The sequence below is a fragment of the Contarinia nasturtii genome, unplaced genomic scaffold, assembly GCF_009176525.2.
Source record: "Contarinia nasturtii isolate CC-2019 unplaced genomic scaffold, AAFC_CNas_1.1 Cnas_scaffold_187, whole genome shotgun sequence".
Taxonomy (NCBI): domain Eukaryota; kingdom Metazoa; phylum Arthropoda; class Insecta; order Diptera; family Cecidomyiidae; genus Contarinia; species Contarinia nasturtii.
Genome location: NW_022197544.1, coordinates 3124100 through 3149320, shown reverse-complemented (window position 1 = coordinate 3149320; position 25221 = coordinate 3124100). Strand labels below are relative to the sequence as shown.

The 25221-nt window shown below is 31.2% G+C and overlaps 1 protein-coding gene across 2 annotated transcripts; it reads left to right on the top strand.

Annotated features, from left to right (window-relative positions):
* Window positions 1–1513: 1513 nt before the first annotated feature.
* On the top strand, window positions 1514–25165 carry LOC116352310. Of its 2 annotated transcripts, none has more exons than XM_031784814.1 (14): window positions 1514–1787; window positions 16308–16368; window positions 16484–16649; window positions 16745–16923; window positions 16985–17062; window positions 21358–21529; window positions 21647–21730; window positions 21801–21934; window positions 22034–22167; window positions 22252–22485; window positions 22625–22787; window positions 22905–22998; window positions 23105–23203; window positions 23385–25165. In XM_031784814.1, coding segments are annotated over exons 1-14 (1785 nt in total). In that variant the 5' UTR covers window positions 1514–1785; the 3' UTR covers window positions 23570–25165. The 2 variants fall into 2 exon arrangements, with proteins under 2 accessions (XP_031640674.1, XP_031640673.1); XM_031784813.1 differs by lacking the exon at window positions 1514–1787 and adding an exon at window positions 3503–3820.
* Window positions 25166–25221: the final 56 nt, after the last annotated feature.

Sequence of the window (25221 nt, the reverse complement as noted above, 5' to 3'; positions counted from 1 at the left end):
AATAGAAAGGCACAGACAATAGCATTCCCCATGCATTCTCCTACCTTTCGTTTGTTCTCACACATTATGATCTAAATGCATTTGATGATCTAAATGCAACACATCGTTTGCAAAGCAAGCAAATGATATTTTAAGTACAGAAGCGAAAACCGTAACAATTTACGAAATGTACGAAATAAACGTGATCGGTAATATAACGGAATGCTGTAATGAAAGTTTAAACATTTCATGAAGAAAAACCGATGCATCACCTCAAGTATTTCAAAAAAAAAGTTTAGATTAATATGGTACAATCATTTTTATTATTATTATATATTAATATATGTATTCATTTTTCAGACAATTCGAATTATTTGACCAATGAATGGGTGTGTAACGTGCTTTAATCTAAATCGTTATTGCGGCAGAAAATGACTGACATCGGTTCACTCCAAATTGAGAAGGTTCCTCTAAATTAACAGAACAGTTGTGATGAGAAAAAAAAATCCATTTTCCACGCTTTATATAGAGAATTTGACTGCTTCTGTTGAACCACAACGAATGCACTTACGTGCATTGTACATTGTTCACATTACTTAATTGATCGCTTATAATATCAAAATGGACGTTTTCTCAAAACCAATTTTGTATCTCTACTGGATTTAATGGACCATTTTTATTATTAAAAGTCTAGTTTGGAAATGTTATTAGCTAATATAATTTTGAGGAGCGCATATTATGGTGGGAAACTCATTATAAGAATTTGAATAATTGGAGACATTTTAATCACTTTAGTCCATCCAATATATTTGATAGTGGCCAAAGTTAAATTGATCGAATGTGATTTAACAATTGTCGGATGCACTTTAAGCAACTTTCCAATGAAGTTATCAATTGACCGTTTCAATCGTCACATAATTCTTTAAGCAGCTTTACAATGTTTTTTGAAATCATTGTCCATTTTACAATTAAATATAAAGAAATTCCAGAGTTTCCAAAATAAGTTATCAATCAAATCTATATGTATATGCAAATCTGTGTGTACGAATATATTTCACAAGCACCAACCATGATCTACATATTACATACTATTACTTAATCGCTTCCATCGACGATAGAATCGCTCAGGTCAGACAATTGTTGCAACAAGTGTGCCGTACGCGTTTCAGTCGCTTGTTTTGCCAGTACTTTGCGCTAAGCAATTTACGCACCAACATTTTCTTCATCTTCTTCACCATCATTTCTTAAACGTTTTCCGTTTTCGATGCTTTTTCATTTCCCCCGTACCGTATGCGCGAAACCGACACTCAACCTATGTGTTAGCTTTTTTTTTCAGCAGACACTCGCGATCGCAGAACATATATCCAGCGTGTGGCTGCTACCTAGCATTATGTCTTATTGTTACCATTGTCGTCATCGTCAAATCAACAAATCCACATACCGACAGCTCAACCGACACCTAAAGCATAGCTTCACAGTCGCGTATACCACTAATCGAGAGTGTGACTTTTCGTTCAACTGACTATTACATTCAGTTCAACTGTGCTCATCAGCGCAATCGCACGAATTCTTTACGTTTTTCATTAAAAATCGACTTTTCAAGTAGTTTCGTTTCCGTTACAAATTACGATTATACACCGTGTATGTGAGAAATTTATCGGAAAAAAAAAATTGTTCATTTTTGAAGTTGGGAAAATTTACATTTTCCTCAAAATTCATCTATTAACGGTTACATCGATTATACATTTCCATTCGACAGCAAATTCGGTTTAGATATTTCTAACATAGGATTTCCTCAATGTAAAAATGTGAGTGATTAAATATTTTATTTGAGTTTTTTGTTTAAATTTTGGCAGGATCAAATAAAGCGTTTGACTCCTTTAATTGTTCGCATACTATAAAATATTTTGTGCAAAATTCATTCGATTTGTAAGCATAGTCATATCAGATTCTTATAGATTCGACGGATGTACATTTTTAAAATTATTCGCTTTTTTTTATAAATATTTGTTAAATGGCAAAACATGCATTGTCATTGAAAAACCATTTTGAAATTGAGTGCCGGTATGCGCAATATTATAATTGTATTCTTTTATTAAAAATATTCGTTCAGAGATGCACAAATGACATATTAAATATGACTGGTAGATTCATGTTAAATTTACTCGAGGATGATATAATAAAATCACGAAAATAACTTAAATTACTAACATTCTATGAGAATTGAAGCCGGCGCTAAAGAGCTGCATTAAGAATATAATAATATAAAGAAAGAAAGCAAACAAGCAATCGTGATCACAATTGAGACAAGTGCGATCTTTCAAGCGCACGCATGTCGGTGAATCACGAAATAAAATAGCGGAAATGCATAGATTGCGGAAAAAGTTGTCGTTTATGGAATCAGATTATCAACTAGAGTAAAAATTACGGGATAACATAAATGTAAAGCAATATTTTGTGCATTGTGCACACTATAATGTATAAAATATGCAAATTTTATTAGATGTGTATGATATTTTCTTTTGTTTTAAGAATCGCTCTCGAATAGTAAAGTATGAAAAATACTAAACAATGCTGAAATAAAAAAAAAACTAATGACGACCAGAGTATATTGAAAGAAATTTTAGCAGAAATATATTTTTCTTCCTCTTTAGTTTTTTATTCTTTATTTTCATATCAAGAACTTTTCACTTTTAACAATAACCGTTTTATGAATGATTTGTTGGGATAAATTCATACATGTTTTGGTGTAACTTATTCTGCAAATGAAATATGTGCGTATGGATTGCGTGGCATAATGCAAGCGAAAACTATTTTAACAGAGTAAATGATGACTCTATGACAAATATCCGATATTAACTAGAATCAATAACTGAAATGATCAATGAAAAAAAAAAAAACAACATATTAAAAATAATTTGCATAACTGTTGAGTTTGCTTTCTGATTTATTCATTTAATGTAAAACGGTGCGATGGTGCAGATAATATTCAAAATCGCAAACAAACATATGTGACTCAAATTTACAATAATGATTCTGTGTGCGTTATAATTTTCATTCATTTGTTCTATAACTGCACTTTTTTCACACAAGTACACATAATGTGCACAGCCATTTTAATCACCGAAAACAACAAGTAGCAATTTCTTTTTTTTGTTGCCGGAAGAGAAACAATTCAACAATGTTGATGTTTACGCAAATAGTGAAACAGAAACTGAAAACTGTATTCTTTTTATATTGTACATTTCAGAACCCAGTGCAACGATTTACCGGTAACACGTTAGTATTTCATCGTGCAGAAACAGAACGGCATCAATGCTGACAAATTACTTATATAATTAAAAAAACGTAAAGAACATTCGGTGTGAAATTTATATTTCAAGCAAAAGTAACTCTGGTTAGAGGTGTTCGTTCATCGTAATTCAATTCGAATAATTTGATAATTGTATTAAAATTGATTTTTCGTAACGTGAATGCGCGTATATACATTATGTTTTTATCTAAGAACATTTCTAAGTGTATACATAACATTATACAAGCTGAAGAAAGCAAAAGAAAGTAACTGAATAAGCAAAAAAAAAAAAAAAAAATACAACAAAAGTAACCAGTAATTTTCGATATTCACTGATTGACGTTTGAATTGTTCTTGAAAATTTTGCTTTTGTGTGTGATTTTTGAACGAATGTTGCGGCTACAAAGGAGTTGAAAACCAACAAACGTTTGACCAATAGACAAAGGAAATAGACAACTATTTATTTATAAATATTTGCGGAATACATCAACTCAACCAAAAGAAGAAAATCAACTTTGTCATAGTCAGATTATAAACATTTTCAAAAATGTGAGTACATTTTTTTCATATTTTCATTTTCTTATAATGAGATAGAAGAGAAAAATGAATGATTCTGTATCAGCCGATGACCAAATGTTTATTTAATACTCTCCATATCATAACTGAGCACGCTCTGTGTAAATTGTCATTTAAGCCGTATAGAATTTTTTTAAACGAGTAGCCATCGACATCCTTAATTCATACAAATGAATTTTATCAATTTATATTCAAGTTAAAAGAAACAAAATATCTGTTCGTTTTTGTTTTAAATTCAACCAATTTTCGATGGATTATCTTTAAATATAATGAGTACATGTTCTCAGATACGAACTAGCAAATCGAATATTGCCCAGTTGAACTGCCCAGTTGAACTTCATGCAAATCGAACAGTTCACACTTGATATTTCAAATGCGAATCAAATTGATTCGAATTCATTCGCATTTTTGATAATTAGTTTTTACATTGCTAAAGTTGAGAGAAGAAATTGAATGACAAAATCGTCCGACAGCAAAAAGAATTTATCAATGTATTTAATTTCTATGCGAAATCGCTGAATCATTGAAATTGGTGATACTCAACAGTGTGAGGCAATACGATGTCGCTTCTTATTTTGAAATGGAAAATTGCCAAACAAAAGAGAAGTACATCATCAGCGAACTGAGAGAGAGAGAGATGCGTCGCTATTGTTTTAATTGTAAATTTGAAAATAAAAGAAACTATCAAATCGTAATGATTGTATCGATCGTTCATTTGATCGGCTGCTGTTTCCCATTGTGGCAAATATTTAAATGTTGTCTGACAAAATCTGAGACGGTTAACAAATTAGCGTTTACAAATCAAACATTAGCTTTATTGCCATAGGTTTTTTTGTTCGCTGTTCTGGAATATTTGTTCTTTTTTTTAATTTATTTATTTTTACTCCACGATTCGTATCGAAAGTGAATGTACTCAAAAGTGATTTTGACGTCATTTATCGGAAGCGTTTTTATTCTAAGAAAATCAATTTGATTCGATTGATGCGAATAGATCGAGCAAAAATTGAAGAAATGACAAAAATCACCATGCAAACACAAATCCGAATTCAATGATCTTTTCAATGTGTAATTAAAAAAAACGTAATAAACAATTTATCAAGATAAAATTAGTCTAACTTGGTGTAGCTACATGCAATTTGTATTTAGCATTGATAATTCTGAAAATTGATAAACGACAAAACAAAGAACCATATAGTCATGGTACAAATAAAAATTATTCATAATCATTAATTTCAACACATTATTGTAGACATAGATTAAGTTTATCATGGGTAGAATAGATTTAAACAGAATAAAAAAAAACACATGAAATTTTTAATATTCACACACAAATCAAATGATGAGCTTGCATAAGATCGTCCAAGCAAAAAAAAAAAACAAGCATGACGAAAATATGAAAGAAGAGAATTGTTTAAACTGACGTTATTAAATTGTAAAAAGCACGGCAAAATTGATGCACTTTGTATGCTCTTTTTATATACGGGTTTTATTTCATTTTCCGTTTTTTGCGCCATATACTCAAAGGTACATTCGCGAGTAACGAATGTCAAGAGAGCAAGAAAGTTGAGACACACGTAGGCTCATGAAATATTGATGATCAACCAACACAATTTGAATTTGAAGATCAAATTCTAATCTGTAGCACGTTTGCTTTAGCTCCTTATCAAATTAAATGTACTGAAAAATACGGTGGCTGTATCTTCTCACGCTTACAAAACACATATGAATCACGATACTTATTTATAAGAATTTGCTAAGGCTTTCAACGAAATGAAAAATTGTAATTGTAAAACGGCCGAACCGAAGAAGAAGCGAATACAACAGAGAAATAAAAACATTGTTCTAAATGGTGGCGGACATGTTGGTGTAATAAATCAAATGGATGGCTTTATTTTTCACATTTTCTTTCTAATTCAAACAATTCACACTCAAATGCGATTGATTTGAAATTGATGAAAATATTAGGAATTCAACATAAACCTCCCCATAAATAAAAAAAAGTTTTTACAACAACAACAGAATGACTATATTTCGAAAATTTAAATTGGGCCCTTCTACGACGGTCCAATCCGTCATAAACAACAATTTCGGATGGCTCTGTACACTGAAGCGCCATAAATGCATTCCCTTTGATCCCGTAATGAACTCATAAAATATACAAATTAAACTGTTTGTACAGCTAATAAATTCTATTAGATTACTATCGTCAGATTCTTGACTTGAGAAAGCATAAAACCGCAAATGCAACTACATAAGCCACAATATAAGAGCAACAAACATCTACTATTCTATTGACTGAATTCATTAATGAATAAAATGAAACGCATATATTGAGAGACGTCTTCTGTCAGCGGTTTGATATTTTGATTTCTTTTCTTTTTATCATAAGAATTTAAAATTTTGAACTTGTCTTAATTAGCTAGAATGAAATTACTTGCACACACTGTTATTTAGCGAGGCAATAAAATAAGCATACAAGCATTGTCATGCAAACGTACGCTTCAACAATAAATCAAGTACGCATCTGAGTCTTTGTATGTGATGCGGTTAAGAAAATCCGAAGAGATGAAAAACAAAAAAAATGAACCCAAAATAAATTGTATAATGCCATAAAACTGTAAAATTTAAAACGTATAAACGTCGTAGTACATATAACATATTGAAAAATAAGGAGCATATATGAGAAAACTTTAAAGAACTTAAGAAACAATATTAAGCTTGAGTCTCTGGTATATATTGGGAGAGAAAATGCGGAAAAGAGAGAGAAAAAAAAAACTAGAAGTAAATTGAACAAATGATTTAATATACGTAACTTATATGTTCTAATGAAGTTCAAAACAGGAGAACCGATGAAGTCGCAATAGCTCTAAACAGAAGAGAGATAGAAACGGGAAAAAAACCTAAATGATTAAAAACATATTAATAGGCCATCAGACTTGATATAACGGTAATGTTAAACTTTTGTTTATGTAACATTGAAATTGTGAAGCCGTGATCAAATGATCAGTTTTATGCTTGAGAGATAAAACCGAATGAAACTATAGAATCGGTTATTCGTTTAAAATTACCAAAACCACCAAAAAGTTCTCAAATACAATAAATCCAATGAATACAACCAAAACGAATAACTTTATGTCTATTCCAACTTTATGTCTATTGAAGATGATAATTGGATGTACAAATTGTCAATTGTTTGAATTTTCAAAGGAAAAATTACCCATCTTGCAAGTATGTTAGTAATCGGCTATGTAAATGGGCCAGTGCATATTCGTATAATGTTTTGTGTTGATGTCAAATGTTCAACGTCAATGCGATTAAAATGTAAACCAAAATATACGCCAAATCTATTGATTGCATTATCGGAAATTGACATGTAACATTTTTTTTCTCAAACAAGTATAATTAAAACAATTTCATTATTGAATGTTGTTTTATGTTCTTATTTCTTATCTTATGTTCTATTCCCGTTGGAAGAATTTCATAGCTTTCATTGAACACACACACAATTGAATATTCAAAGGGGTTATTTGACATAAGGGGAAAAAATTGTTCTTTTCACCGAAAATTCGATGTTCCTCTGATGATTTATTCTCACGGATTCAAGGTCTGAAAGTAAATAAAACAAACTTTAAAATTTACACAAAAAAATGAAATTATGTCATTCGGTAAATTTTCTTTTATTTTAATTAGTTGATTTTTCCGTCTGCGACATGTGAAAAACTCAGTTACACTGAAAAATAACAGAAAAAGAGAGAAATAAAATTGTATGAATTCAAATATTACGCATGACAAAAAATTATTCTGTTTTTTTTTTTTTTCATTTTCAGAGCAAATGTTGATTAGTTGACTATCTAAATATCACATAAAGCAACCTATTTTCCCAATAGGAAACAAGAATGAAATGACACAATAACGGTTGATACTTTTAAATATCGCACACGCCGTCACCATAACGATCAAAAATCTCTTTTCAATTGCTCTTCAAAGAGCATAAATAGTTCAACTAAATATTGAAATAAATGGTTCGCCATTCTTTCTAATATATGTCACAATATTTTCATGTTTTATATACGAACTCTTTTCGATACGAAAGACAAATGAGAAAAACGTTGAGTTAAATGTGTACAACAAATATAAATGTCATACTATAAAATATAATGAGATCAATTTATTAAATTTTCGATATAAAGTTTCTGATTTTCCGGGGAAAAAGTCAAGCATTAATACATGAAGCGGTCATGGGGAAGATATTGACAACAGTGACTTCTTCACACTAACAAAAGTTTATGTAATTAATTGAGATTGAATCGATTTTCACCGAAACGAATCGTATCAAATAGAACATTCTGACATGCATATCATCTAAATATCAGTGTATCACAACTGTGTAACTGAATGTCTGCGATTAAGATCTCAAATTGTACATGAATTAAATCGGCATATTTAAAACTTTGGAACTTTGCGTGCGTAGAGAATTGTGTATTTTTTTTACTTCAAAATTCAACTAAGTTTACAGTTTGATAGTCCACACATCAATCCAAACTCTTGGACATTCATGCTTTGATGGATGAATACCTTACTTGAGTTTGATGATCGGCCGGTCTTGAAAAATGTCGTATTGGTTTCGATGGCTTTGTTTGAATCTAAAATCTCTTCCATCTCTTCCAGTTATGCTCCATACATCACATTATGTACAATTGTACATTCTTTCATACAGAACACATAAAATAAAATTGAAATATCGGCGTTTTAACGTACTGCTGGTTATGCAGTTGTGGTTCCGATTTGTTTTTTTCTTCTTCTACTTGTTGTTTATTTAGAACAACTGTGCACGATGTGTATCTTCTGAATGGATTGTTTTGCTTCAGCACAGCATGTTTGCTCTCATGACATGGTTGGTATATGTAAAATAATTTTCAATTTGAGGCTCAAACACCTTGATTATTATGTTGTCAATTTTTTTGTATACTATGCGCGTAATTTTCTTCTCACATGCTTTTTGCCTCTTTCTTTTGGATCCGCAAACATGGGCGAATTCACCATTCATCATTATAGTGAAATGAAAGTAATGGTATAATTTTGAGTATTGTCTTCATTTGATACCTTTACTAATATGTGACAAATATAACAAAATAGTAATCGTTATGTACATCTGTGAAATTTAATTCACTGTACGACACTTCATTCATATGACATAGCCCTGTTATTTTGAAGAAGAAAAAATATGGTATCTTTTTTTCTTATATCGCCTTTCATGCTCATTGAGCGCGATCATATTTTTTATGTGACCGAACGGTGTGAATTTATTTATCAAATTTTATGGCTACATTTGTTTGGCTAGTATATTTTGTAAGTGTCTCATTTTTTATCTTTTTTCTTGAATGTTACATTGTGATCGGTGAGAAAAATGAAATATATCGAAAGAATATTGCAATATGATATAGATGTAGGAGAAAAACATTTAAACATTTACGTATGCCAATTAAAAAAAATGGTGAAACTATTGAAAAACCAGGTATAGAAATTACGATGATCACTATAATGATGTTAGACTCTTTTTGATAGATAAAGTGTCGCAAAAATCGCATTCTTTTTTTTTTTTAATTTGAACCGACCAAAATTTTGTCAACCGTTGGTCGTTTATCATTACTCAGCTACAAGCGCTGAGTAACATACTCTCTTCTCGATATATTCAATAGATATAATTAAAAAATACTTTTTCCCCAACGAACGTTTTCCCGAAAAATTCAGTATTCAATTTATGTACGGCGGGTGCTCCGAGTTTTTTCCACCCTCTTTCTAAAATCTTTGGCGTTCCCACCTATGGGTATCTTTTACTTATAAGCATAGCTGGGCAGACAGGGGGGAGGGGGGTGATTACCCCCTCCTGAGGCATCAAATTTTAGCGTTACCCCTTTACAAAATCAACAAATTTTTGCGTTACCCCTTTACAAAATTCATGATTTTGGATAGAATTTTTCTCATTTTGCTTGGGTTTTTGGATCATAGATGAAACTTTCCTATTTTGCTAGGAGTTTTTGAGAAAATTACTCCCCCCTGAATTTTTCAGTCTGCCCAGCTATGCTTATAAGTTAAGTATACTTAATAGATACTTCCATTTTCCAGTTTAAACCTGTCCGTTTTCGATTAATCTCGTTTTAATTAGTAAATTGAACGAAAACTTTTTACTTAAAAAAACCAAAAATTGCAAAATAAAATGGCTATAAAATAATATATGGTTATGGATTAATATTTACTCATACTCATTCGTTCTCTCTCTCTCTTTCTCTTGAAGATTTTATAATCGTTAGTCTTTGTTCGAATAAAAAAGCTAAATTACTAAAGTATTTGCCTATATCGATATTTTATAAAAGGCATTACATAACTTATATTGATTTCGATTTCAACTCAACCAACTACCGCAGAATATTTTCTCAGGCAAATGACCGAAAAATCACTTAAACGATTAGTTCAATCGACAAATGATTTTATCTTAAAACAAAATGTGCGTTTAAAATGGGAAAGTTAATGGAAAAAGGGCAGCCAAAAGCAAACATAAGCCATAAACGAAACCAACAAAGCAAACCCGGCTTTTCACATATTTTGTTGAGTTCGGTTTTATATTGTTGTTGTATTGAAATTCTAATTATTTTTATTTCATTTGTTGAAGTTCTTTTTTCGCTTCACTCTCACGTTATTTTCGTTCATCGTCATATTGCCGGGAATGGTTGGTTCATTCAAAAAAAAAAAAATAATAAATAAACAGCACATCACATCATGCTATAGCGGGAATCAGAACAATTATTAATCAATTTTCAACTAAATACGCACTAATATTTACACAACGATTCATTAAATTCCATGTTTCATACGTAAGAACTCATTCATTCGGATTTGTAATCAGCTTATTATTATCAATTTTAAAAGACCAAAAATTGGTATTTTTCAATATATAAAATGCTTCTCTTATTCTTACAGGCGTTGTATGAATTATATGACAAAAGAAAACGTAATGTGTTATTTATTTCTGCGCATTTAGCGTAATTTGACCTGATTCGACCTATGATGGACAGTTTGATTTTCTTTTAATCGATGTCAAATTTCCAAATATTTAGACGGTGTACCGTTAATCAGATTGGGGTAGACAATGAATTGTGTATATTTTTTTTTTCGTTTAAATGAACACACAAAATGGCGCGACAAAAAGAAAACGTACGGAAAAAACGGACGTATAAAATATGTAAATAAAAAACAAAAGCGAAAAATTGACTTGACTGATGTTTTATAGAATTAAGCGCATAACTACAAGAGAGAACAAGAACTAAGATATATTTTTTTTACTTTAAATCACTGGCATCTCAAAACTGCAATTGACTTTGAACTACAATATAAGCGCTAAAGGCGTAAACAGACCTATCATAATACATTTAATTTTTCTTCGAGTCAAAGATATTGACCGTGATATATTCAATTTAGAAAAATTGAATTAATACAGATATTTTTGAGTTAGATACGGCCATAAAAGCGAAAAGTATTACGTACATATTGATTAAATACGTAACCACTATACATAAAAAGCCATAAGACAACTCATTTTTGCAGAAACAATGATAGCCCCAATGCTTCGTCAATTTGTCTTATCTTTGATTTAACTTGAAATCTCACGACTTTTGCCGAAAATGTTCAGATCAAGAAGATGCTATTGACTTTCGGTACAAAATGTCGAAATCGTGATAATGTTTTGACAAGATGAAACCAATTTTATACGCACCAATTTCTCAAAAAATCGTCAATGAATACTATGAAAATATGGAACATGACCAAATTTTGTTGTTGTATTGAAACTCATACGGAACAAAAAATAACCAGATTTTTTATGTTAGATAGAAATGTACGTATCGTCAAACAGTTTGGTCAGATGCTGACACAATTCTAATACACGATCATTATTTCTAAATTTAAATTAAACTCATTTGTATCACTTGTTGGTTATACGATAAATTGTTATCTCATCCCGTCATCTTGACACACTTATAATAACTGTAAAAAAAATCTTGAAAATAAATCCAAACTAGCAGGGGTTGCCATGGTCAATTCAAACAAATCTATCTCAGCGGCCAAGAACAATTCACTCCATAAGTTTGGTGTTTATTTTGTCTCTCATTAAAAAATAATGAAAACAACAATTTAGTATAGACTTATCTCTTTATTTTGTATCACATTCCATCATCTCAATTACGTTTGGCTGTTAGAACAAGTGAAGAACCGGGCCACAAATTGTATCGCAAATACGTGGAATACCAGAAGCGAAATATAGACGTAAATTATGATATTTTATTTCCCGACTGAAATCTGTTTTCTTTATACGTATAAACTGTTTGCGGAGAGAACGGAATTTGGTTTCATTTATCAAAAAAAAAAAAAAACAAATTATAATCAAATTTATTATGTATGCCATACTGCTACTGGGGTTTTTGGTGAATATCGTTCGGTTTTAAATCTTTTACATCAAACTCAAGCCAACCATAAAACTGCAAAAATCCACAGACAATTCGAAAAAAGTACGGGCACTGAGCAATTTCATGGAACTAAAAAAAAAACGCACAACGAATTTGAGCTAGAACAAAACTAATTAACGATGAAAAATAAAGAACAGCTTTTTTCTTCATGCATTTATTTCGATATTCATTGGGCCGTGTTTACTTTTTGGTGAATACTAAATTCAAAATAAATTTAATTCCTATAAAATTGTTGATCAGGAAATGTCCCAAATACGATTTAAATTGTGTCAACTAGTTGGTATATTCTTTTAACATATTGAAAACGTTCCAAGTTGCGTAAAGCAATGAAGATCTGAATAATGTTCTCAAAAAAAAAAAAAAAAAAAACGGGCATATCATTACGTGAATGTGATCTCATTCTAAATCTACTAATCAAGAACAATACGTTAATCATTATTAAAAAAAGAGGTGCAACTCCGTCAAATAGTTTACTTTGCAAGCAGTCATTTTAATTTCGTGTACGCAGGGAGTGAGTAATCATATTCAGATGTGCCATTGAGATGTGCGCTTCGTGGTTTGACATGGGAAATGATATCATTTTCACATAATACATAACAACATCGCAATGTAAATTATCATTACTTTTCGATATGACCAATTTCATTTCTAACTTATTCGAAAACACTGAGTGAGAAAAATGGGAAATCAAAAAAAGCAAGAAACTCTGACCTATAAAAAAGATGAATTGGTCATGCTACGCATATTCTATGTGACTGTTAGACTGTTAGAATGTTACGTTATCGTCAAACAATTTTACTTAGTGTCATTGTCCCTTTGTTCGGGAAATTGGTTTGAAAATAACATAATCAAACATAATGTTACAGTGACTTATTGTGCAAATGTTTTCACATCATGAGTATTATATATTGAAATTGATTTGGATTCTACTGTCAGTTGTTATTATGAGATACATAATAATTATGTTACATCGTTTAAATCATCACTAATGATTTTGAATTAAACGCCGCAATAAATTGCCAAAGTGTTTTTAAGCGCTAACTGTATCGTATGTATAATTCAGCATCAATCTCTCGTTAAATTTCGGTTGTTTTATCTGTTTGAATTCTTTTATACATTTCAAAAGCTTTGGAATTTTGATTTGAAAAAAAAAAAAAACGAGAAAAATACGTTATACGCTAAATGAAGAACTATTGAGAAGAAAAACCTACACTAATTCGATAATGAGCACAATTTTCAATTAAAAGATCTTTATCGGCTGAACTTTTTTAAACTTTTTCGATTTTTTGTTTAATCAGATGTTGAATTACTATGTATGAGTATAAACAATACCAATATAGTACCTATGTTTTTTATACACTTTTCGTACCAAAGAAAAAAAAGAAAAGAGAAATAAAACGTGGGTGAATAAAGATTATTATAATTTATAAAAAATTAAACGCATTTGGCTCAAAACCAATGTATTTTTTTATTGAACAAATTCGAATGTGCTCTTCATTTTCAATGCAATGCAATCGAATGAAGCGAACGTTTTTTTTTTTTTTTTGAAAATGATTGATGATGTTTTGGCTTTTCCATGTAGAATGATGAACGCGTTCAAAACGTATTCAACGTAAAATATATTAGTTTTGATTCAAACGCTTTCGGTCTTCATGAATTGAGCTACACTCCGTCCGGAATAAATACCGTCTGTTTGATAAGAGTGAGCACTTCATTCAAGCGTGCAAAGATAAAATGAAATCCAAAAACACACACTTTATTTCACACAGAAATAAATTCAAATGAATGAATTTATCAATCTGTGTTGGCGCTTGCATAAAGTAGTCGGGAGACTGACCACATTAAAATGTTGCTTGATTCTGATGTTGTTGTGGTAATATGATGATTTACACATCGTCCGCCTTTCTCTTCTGCGGTATTCTGCTCACTCCATTCATCGCAACCAAAGAAGAAATTTGGTGTGATTAAAAACAAACAAACGCAAAAACTACGTAAATGCAATAAAATTATATAATCTCTAGTAAAATCTCAGTCCAAAAATGTACGATGCTTTGATTCGAACAAAAGATAACGAATGATTGCACTTTTTGGTTATTCGTTTGTGAGAAATACTTGCATCGATATTGGATTTTGTTATTAAGTATTGTTTCTTTTTTTGCATATTTCGGTCATTGTGCGATCGTGGTGCTCAGATAACAAATTAATGGTGTTACTATTTTTATTTTGATTTCATGTTGTGGACTGTTAGGATGTTGAAATCTGTACTTAAAATCACTTGATTTCAATTCCATGTGGATGCTTCCAATGACATAATTTAATTTATTCGAAAAACAATAAGTATTATGCAATGCGCATTGGGGTGCAACGTTATTTTTTTTAAAGAATACCGAATATAATCTTTAGAAATCTAGCAAACTCGTTGTTTGTACATACTTGCATTATGTATTAACAACTGTCAATAGCCAACTCTTTTACACTATTTTTTTGGTAATATTCTGTATTTTCTAAATTCCATGTTTCAATTTTATACGAAAAAAAAAATGTAAATATAAACGTAAAATGTTCATAGTTACATGGTCGCTCAATTAATTTGATAGTGCTCCAATTCTAAAATTTGAAACGATTATATATCATTGCGGCAGAATTTTCATCATACCAACGGAACTATATTCGTACATTTGTTAGACACAAAAAAGAATAAGACGATGATGGGTAAAAAGAAGCGGCACTTGAGCATGGCTAACCAATTTTTTTTGCTATGACCTTCATCTTACGTGACAAATTCAAAATGAACGGTTCTAATTTTCATGTTTTTGCACCTACAAGAGAATAAATAAGTAAGATCATACCTGTGAACGGTTTTACGCTATTGATGACAAAGTTAGAAAAAGAAAAATTTGCGTGCGCATTTATTTTTATTACTGCATCAAATTTGTGAATTGCTTTCGTTCGGTATATTCTGTTATATATTTTTTTTTTGCTGTCATTTTCTTTGCTTCTCATTAGTTGCGTGAGATGAACGTTGTGTATAGTTGACATAAACCACTACTGATGTTACAATACTATGATGTGAGACAAATACAAATCGAATTCCAAAATATCAAGAAGTGAGAAGTAGACCTTTTTGTAAAACCGATATATAGTTTGGATGGTTGGTGCGTCGATGGTTGGTTCTTTCGCTTGCTATTCCGTTGGTTCTTTTTGATCGAATTGTACCGACATAAAATCGCTTAGATTTAGTGTTAAAAAAAAAACTTTTCTGGGTGCTGCGATTTAATTAAATAAAATTCAAACATCAATTGCGATCAGTTTTTGCCAGGTGCTTCGGACCAGACCGAAAAAATTTAATTAAAATCACAAATTATTTTAAACGTTTTTTCCTCGCAATTGTTTTTCTTTTATACTTCAAATTAAAATAAAACATCAAGTAAGAGATTTTACAAGGTTTTGACATGTGTGTATAGTTTTTTTTTTATTTCACTTAATGTTAAACAGTTAATTTCCAACTTAAATCTGGCATACGAAGAGTTGATGAATAGAAAATTAAGTATATGTGCGGTGAGTGATTGAGTTAGAAGTGAAGTGCAGTGGTCTATTGTTATTCTATCACATTTTGTACTTATTTTCCATTGGGCGCCTCATGACTAGCTTGATGACTTGTACATATTTATCTTTGGAAAAAAAAGAAATAAATTTACAGTCTTTACTCAATTTGTGAAGATTCCCAACCAATTCAATTGCAACATTTCAAATATATATGTTTGATTCAACGTTATACACAAATCAGTTATACTTACGTAATTTGTTTTACAGTCAAGTGTATGTAATATGTGTTTTGATTTGTGCTCACAGATAAAAAAAAACAACGAAAAAAAGTTTCATTTAATTTATTCAACTCGTTTGGCAAATCTATTCAAATTGTGCTTCAATCTATTTGACAGGATATCGTGGAGTAATATGATGGCCACCACCGTTTTGCCAAGTCTTTTAATCGTGTCTTTGGTAAGTATGGTGTTTATTTGGTGCTGTAGAATTAAAGAGAATTTTCGATTTTGTGATTACACTTCAAGTTGCATTTTGTTGATTCATTAAAAATACACACACCATTTTTTCGTAGATTTTATCGACATCATTGGTTTGCGCACAAGAAGAAGATTTATTAGTGACAGAATTTAGTATAATTGGTCATACGAGCAGTAATAGTAATTCAACAATCGGAAGCAGTTCAACTAGCGCAAGCGGCTTTGATATTAGAACTAGCACTGGTAGTGGAAACTCAGAAGGTAAGTAGTTTGAAAGGCCTATGGACATAATTTTAATTATAGTATTGTATTACTGCCACCATTGATTACTGCAACCTATATTGGTTTCGTTTCAGGTAACGATAGTGAAAATAGCAGTAATGCAAGTGACAGCAGTGTAAGTAATGGCGACGATTTGTCCAGTGATGGAATTTCAAGTTTAGAAACATCACCAGCGACACGACAATATGTAGCTGTTACACAATCAACAATATTAAAACGCAAGGGACTGAAACCGGAATCAGCTGATGTCGAGGTAAATTAGTTTTGAACGTATGGATACATACAACCATCAACATTTTATTATTTTTCCTTAGAAAACAATCACAATCACCGACTCCAATCAAAATCATTCAACAGAAGCACTTTCTCAAGATGGCAGTCAAAAGGAACCGGTATGTTTCTAAGACTTCTAAAAATTATAGACGATTAACATGTTAAAATGGTTAACTTATTGCACACATTGTTTGGGTGCAATGGGCAGGTTCCTGCCGTTGATCTCATTTAGAGTAAATTTTTATTTTAAATATTTTAACGACAGTGGGATAGATAAAGTATGTCCAACAAAATGATATAAAAATGTGAGAGGTAGTTAAAAGTGATCGAAAGAACGCGCGGTCAAAATTGGTAGACTCAAAAAAAGAAGCAAAATTACTTTTTGATCTACTTCTTCTAATTAGAAGTACATCATTGATATAATGAATGAAACTGTGCACTTGTTACTACGGTGCTTAAGAAGTCTACTTATGTGACAGATCTCTGTCATCCATTTAACGCCATATATAAAAAAATACAGCGCACTGTTATCGCGTGTTGATATTTCTATACAGAATATGTTTAAGGCGGTAATGAATCCCTAATTTCGAAAATAACTTTCAAAAACTGAAAAAATATTTCATCGTATTCTAACAATTGTTTTTAGCCATTTTTGATGAATTCTGAGATCAACATATCATATTAGGATGAACATCTTAATTCTGATACATTCGTTCTCTAGGCATTAAACGAATTTCATTTTAAGTGATTTCGCATAATTCTTTTATGCACATCTTGAGCTGAGAATGGAGATGTTTAAAAACTCACATGCATTGAAACGAATCGTTGTTTGCTGTAACTATACACTCTATACAAAACGATTTATAATATTTGTGTATACCGCATTGTTATTGTTTGAATGAATTTCTGCCGCCGGTAAAGAAGAAAAAATACTCAAACATTCATCAGCGATCATTGAAAAATTGCTCAAATTAAAATAAAGAAAAAACAGAGAGAAAAAATCAGGCAGAACAACGAAATAATTTACTACCAAAAGAAGAGATTATGAATGAGAGTTGTTTATGTTGTTTGCGGTGTCATCCATTAACTAAATTCAAACACGCTACTTCATTTGCTACTTTTACCGATATGAGCATGAGAGTAGCTGTTCATTCGATCTCACTCGTATGAGTGTAACCAAAAACCGTTGTGGAAGTTGTTTCAACTGAAGCAGTGCTGTCGGTAGGTAACAGGCAAACAAAAAGTTAAATGAAAAATAATTCACATAAAAGGATGAAAAATAGAAGGAAAAAAGATAAAAAAATGTTTTGTTAACAAAACGACAGAATATTTTGCACAATGACATTGTTATCAATCTGCAGAAGTATATATTTTACAGAAATAAATATTGAATCGAAAGTGAGGGGGTGTGATCAAATTGAAAAGTTTACGAAAAATTCTTATTTCATATACATTGATTGGTTTTATTATGGTGGCTTTTCAATCTTTCAATCATTTTCGCCATACTTTCACTTTTTTTTAAAATAATTTTCCTTTGATTCAGTCGATTTAATTGTATCAATAAATCATTAATCTCAAAAGCAACAAATAATTTAAATTAAGATTGAAAAACTCAAGTTTTAAGTCTCTTTAAAGCCAATCGGGAATTGATATGCTAATAATGACTTAGTCTTTGGCACCATGCCAATAATAAGCGACAAGAAGAAAACAAAACATCATAGTCAAACTTACGGTGTGTCATCATACATGTGTTTCAACTGTGCTGACAACGCGGTGGTATATGCAACTCCAAGAAAACCACTACGAAACGCCCGTCCGCATTAAATGTACAAAATACGTCAAATCACTAGTGCATGACTAAAATAAAACCATTTTTATTTTATTTCATGTTGGATCTTGTAATGCTGATTTCTGTACGCTGCACAAAGATATCCATTTTTGCCACACTGACGGCCGGAATTCTCTTCATAATTTTCCTCTGATGTTTTGATTTTTTTCAAACAATTATGAAATCGTTTCAGTTCACTTGTGGTTTATCGTTTATTCCAATTCGATCGTCAACAACAACAACACCAACAAAATAAATCAGTGCGGTCATGTGTAAGGCATAGTCCATGTAGTTTATAGTTTTGGTCAGATGTTATTTGAGGCACTTGTTTGTATATCAAAAACGCAAAAATTTCGTCTTCGACAAAGTCTAAAAATACTGTTCATTACAAGACACACAATCGAAAAATCAATAGAAAAGATGTAGCAGTGCAAGTGCATATGTTCAAATCCCGTTGATGGTTTGCCTCAAAACATATGCAAATCGTCATTCCATGTGTCTGACGTCGGTTGTATTACTACTGCCACTTTTTGCTATTGAAAAAAAAAAAAACAAAAGAAACATGGTACAAAGATCATGAAATTCCGCACGGGTCGTTTGGTTTCTACTCGTTGTTATGATTATGCAATGTATATAATGTTTTAATAAGAAGATGAAAACTATAAACGACCGACATACACGTATGAGAGTGGGTAACCAAAACAGTTTTTTTCATTTTTAATGAATGAACTATGCTGCACCACTTGTACCGTATAAATGCTCATCATTGTCAACATTATTGATGAGTCGATGGAAATACTCATTTAATTTGTAAATTGACTGGAGTTTTTTGACGCAATAAAATGTCCCATGAATGACGATGTTTGAGACCTCAATTCTGGTGTTTCAGATACGCAAAAATAACTGCTGGTTGCTTTTTTTTATCGAAGTAAGCACATGGCCAAGCACGCTAAAACACAGTTTCATATTTGAATGAATGTGCTCGCGTAACCTTTAAAGATTATTTATATACTATGGACATAAATAATTAATACTGAAATTGGTTAACAATTCTTTATAGAAAATTCACCGCAAAGATAGCAATAGAGCTTGATGTAACAGAAGACTTAGAAGTTGAAATCCAAGTTACTTTTGTATGAAAATTTACCGAGTTACATAGATTACCTAAGGTACCCTTTACAAGGTCAATCGGGTAATCAAGTCATATTTCTTTTGAAAGATAAATATTCTGTTTTGGAATGGTGTCCGAAAATGATTTCAAAGCTAAACATCAAGCAATAAAAACATAAAAAAAGATTCCGTTATAAAAAAACAAAACTTATCTTTCCAATCAGTCGAACACTTCGACCTCACTAACTACACTATGTCTTTTGCTTGAATTGTTGAAAATTCATTTATTGTTCATTCATTGAGTGTATCGGGGCTAACTTAAAAAAAAAAACACCAGTGGCAATTACGAGCGCGTAAATGAGTCTGTGATATGAACAAGTGTACGTCACACTAATTACAGGAAACCTGCATCCAATTTTTCTACAACTTTGAATAAGAACAGAGAACATAATCTACAGTGCGATTCTGGTGTTAGATTTCCTGTACAAATTATGTTACCTCAAATAATGACACCCGCCGATATCACACAATGACAAATTGTTTGCTATAACAGAAAATTAAAATGAACCAAAACGATATCCTGTTAATAGGTGAGATTTTTAAAAATATTTCATTACATAACTAACAGTTATTTTGGCAACAGGCAAACTCGCGCTCCAACCTAATCCATTGGTTTTCAATTCCGAAATTCATCGTGTGTGGCGAATGGATATTAACAATGTTATGTGCCATCAAACGTTCTAATCGCATCAAATGATCAGATCTATTTTACACAAATGCACAGAAATGACCTTCAGAAAATAACAAAACAATATATAGTTGTGCACACAACAAATGTACTATTGTGCTTGTGCTTATACCTGAAGAAAATTGGTGCGGATTCTTCTTGTCAATTTGTTACACGCATTTTATAAAGTTAGTTGTAAACTTTTGTATGTTTTTTTTGTTGATCGATTATTTTACAGGTTTTAAATGCTTATTTTTTTGTTTTGTATGTGTTTAGTATGGTGGAAATTGAGTGATAATATTTAAAAGTGAATCGTACAAAAAGAAAAACAATACAATCTACGTCAACGACTACGAAAATTTACATTCACAATTCACGCAATGCTTTCAATCGCACATAAGAAAAAACCAAGAAAACGAAACAGTTACGCACACCAAATGTAAACTACAGTAGGCCAAATATGTTGCAATATTTGGGTTTTGCTCTTGATGGCCAATTTCTACTCTCTTTCTTTTGTATTTCATTTCATTTGCATTTGTACTGAATTCTCGCTCTACTGCGTTTTAGATTTACTAATTGTGCAAAAGTTTACGCGTATTTCTGTGCTCGAGTATGAGCATATGGTGTTATTTGAACTGTTTTTTTTTTTTGTTTTAACATAGTAAAACTAATTATTACAAAAAAACGTTGATGGGACTGATAGTGACAAAAATAGTCATAAAATTCTGCAATAATTAATCATTCCACAGGTGGTTTATCTATCGGAGACGGCTGGATACATTCCAGTTACATCTTTGCGTAATCGACCAACGGGAATAAACGCGGGCTATCATATTGATGGTGATATTGATGGATGGCGTCATGAATCATGGGATCGTGACTACAACCATCGGAATCGATTTAACAATACTCGTGTTCAACGTAAGTGCACCTACGATATATCAACATATCTATATCAACATATCCATAAATTCACATAACTTTATATAAAATATAAAAAAGATAAGCAAAGTGATGATTGTTTTATCATTGATGTAGATATTGAAGCCGAGTGCCAGGATGATTATATGAAGATTCGCATCGGTTTCAACGGATCATTTACCGGACTTTTATACTCAGCTGGTAAGTATTTAAGACTAGTTTTTGTGTCGTCAATTTTGTAATATTTTTTTTTTTTTTATTTGAAAAATAGGCTATGCATATGATCCAGATTGTATGTATATTAATGGTTCAGGTCGGGAATACTATGAATTTTATATTCAATTAAATCGTTGTGGAACTTTGGGAAAAAATGCAATTAGTGAAAAATCACGCGAAAATCCAACGGTGATCATTTTATTTGATTTAATTAGAATAAGAAACGGTATTGCATTTTATCATTCGACTAAATTTGAAATTTGTTCCTGTTTTGTAAATTTAATTCAGAATTTTATGTGGAATACAATTACGGTTCAATATAATCCATTAATTGAAGAGGAGTTTGATGAACATTTCAAGGTGACTTGTGAATATGGCTACGATTTCTGGAAAACAGTTACCTTTCCATTTTTGGATGTTGAGTAAGTGCTTTTGTTTTCGAAAAAAACCTTCGGACGATATATCATTGTAAATTGCATAATAAAATTGACCTTTCTTATGTGAAGAGTGGCAACAGGAAACCCGGTCGTTTTTACATTGAGTCCCCCGGAATGTTATATGGAAATTCGTAATGGTTATGGCATTGGTGGAACACGCGTAACTGGACCCGTTCGCGTTGGCGATCCATTGACTTTGATGATTTACATGCGAAGCAAATACGATGGTTTCGATATTGTCGTAAACGATTGTTATGCACATAATGGTGCCACCAAACGTATCCAATTGATTGACGAATATGGGTGAGTGTCTTTAATATAAAAGAAAAGATCCATGAAAAACGTAATTAAAATTTGAAGAAAAAAAATCTTCTTTTCTTTCATTATTATTGTTATTATTATTTTCAACTAATTCCCTTGTGATACATTTGAACAATTGTAGTTGTCCCGTTGATGACAAATTGATTTCACGCTTCCGTGGCTCGTGGTCCGATACTGGAGTTTATGAAACTCAGGTGTACGCATATATGAAAACATTTCGATTCACTGGTTCACCAGCGCTGTACATTGAATGTGATGTTCGAATGTGCCATGGCAGATGTCCGGTAAGTGTTCGCTATGTTCACTCCAATGAATGTATTTTCTAATAATCGATTTATCAGAAATAATTTATTTAAAATTATATTAAATAATTTATTATTTTACACTTCTCTTTCGCACAGAGTCAACCGTGTCATTGGCGTAACATCAAATCAGTTACCAAGCGTGATGTTTCAAATATAAATAAAACAAATGCAAATGATGTAGCTGAAAGAGGTAAAATATGGGGCGAATTTAGTAATACTTATCTATTGCATATTTTATTTATTTTCCATCAAAATTGTTCATCATTATTTTTATTCTCATCTGATTCTTCACTTAGGTAAAAAGGAAAAGACCGTTTCCGATAATATTAGCCTATTCCAATCCTTGCGAGTACTTCAAGAGGGTGAAGGTGATGAATTTAGTTCAGCCGTTCAAAGTAAATATTATTTTTAATTTATATATTTAACACATTAATGTGCAAATTGTGGTGGTAGAGAGAGAGCACAATGAAAATGTCACTGTTTTTCCACTTTTGTGTGTTGATTTGATTTGCTCATGAATCATAACTGAAATCGAAACCAAAAGAAACAATTTTCTTCATTTTTATTCATAAATAGGTGTGAAGGAGCCCAGTGAAACGTGTATGAAAACGACTGTACTTACGTCATTTATGTTCGCCACATTTATTTTATTCGCCATTTTAATTGTATCACTGTGGATGACATGCACAAAATTGCGCTACCGAAACAAAGACTCTGGTCTCTACAATGCATACATTAATCACAAAGGACAAATTGATTGAATCCACGTTGCACAATCAATTGTTCAACAACAAACTTAGAAAAAAAAATAAACATTAGAATAATACACTTACTTTATTCGAAAGAATACTAGGAAAGCTAGTTTTGAATTTTTTTTATCAATCTCAAGAGTAGTTTCTATGTAATTTTATAATTTGAAATAATTTAGAATAAGAATTTTATGCTCCTTTCGGTATAGCCAATCGAATTTGATTATAAGTCTAATGAAAAAACTTTCATAAGAAATTTCACAATCGCTTAATATTTTTCACAGTAAACTGCTTAGGTAACATTTACTCACATACAATCATTCTTTGGATTTCGCCTAAAATCAATAAAAAGTTTGGAGTTCTAGTTGGGAGAGACGTCATTCAAAAAGCCACAAAATCCAATTCATCTGATAATTATTATGGGTTTGTGATGGATTTTCAAAATATTTTGAATAATTAGTTTTCATTTTGGCCACCATCTCAAAGTAGATGTACTAGAATTTCGTGAATTGATTTCATGTTTTGAATTCTTTGCCAATTTTACTTGGTCATTCGAAATGATCTTCGCTGAATGGTATCATGGTATTACATTTTTGAAGCACTCTGCTATCGTTCTTTCGAAAATGTATTTCTTTGGTGGTGTCGAATATGAAATGAAAAAAAAAAACGATTCAAAACACTGGTGAATGATAAAACAAGTATATTTAAAGTTTCAATGCCAGTTTCATTCGATGCTGAAGTTCAGATTTCTCACTTTGTCATTTTAAAAATATTCTGTTGTTTCTTAAAATTAAATAGAAAAATTGTTTCTCCAATGTGGTGCTGCAAATGTAGACATCTAAACTACCAAAATAGAATATATTTGCAGTCCACGTTGGAGAAACAATTTTTTGTTGTCACACAATTCAGCAAGATATATTTTTATGCTCTGGATGGTAGCAGCGCTGAGTGAAACTCGGAATATAACAGTTCGATCATTTTCTATAATGACTATAGCCACCTACGACAAATACTATTCAAATGCTTTTTGAAATTCAAAAAAATAAAATAAATGCCAGACCTCTTTGCAATCGAATTTTTTTTTCATTTTTTTTTTGCCGAATGAATCATTAGATTGGAATTCCAATGTTTTAAGTTAACCTCATATTGACCCGTTGCGATGAAAAATGTCATATCACAGTATTATTTGAAATAAAATAAGCGCTATTTTTCATATTATGCTTTCAATCCATAATTATTGGAACTTGAAGGGACCCACTTCTCAACGACATCATGTTTAGGTTTACAATTGTGATGAAATTAAAACGAGGGAGTGCAATTTGAAACCTCTTATCACAAGAACAGTGTATAATATTATTTGAAGGAGATTTACTTATTTAAAAAGAATTGAGGCTTCTTCTTTACTTAATTTAATGACAAAAAACTACAACAAACCCTTACTTGACTTACTAACACAACATAGCTCACCATTTACAAAGGAGATCTGAACATGCCACATGGCCAGAAATGAAGTATAGATTTTTTTAGTTTTTCTTGAGAAAATAAATGATTAAAAATTGAAAAATTGAAATAAAAAATGTAAAAAATATACAAACTAAATAATTTATTAGCGTGATAATTATTGAATAAATAGGGTTTAAAAAATGGTCAGTTGTTTGACCCAG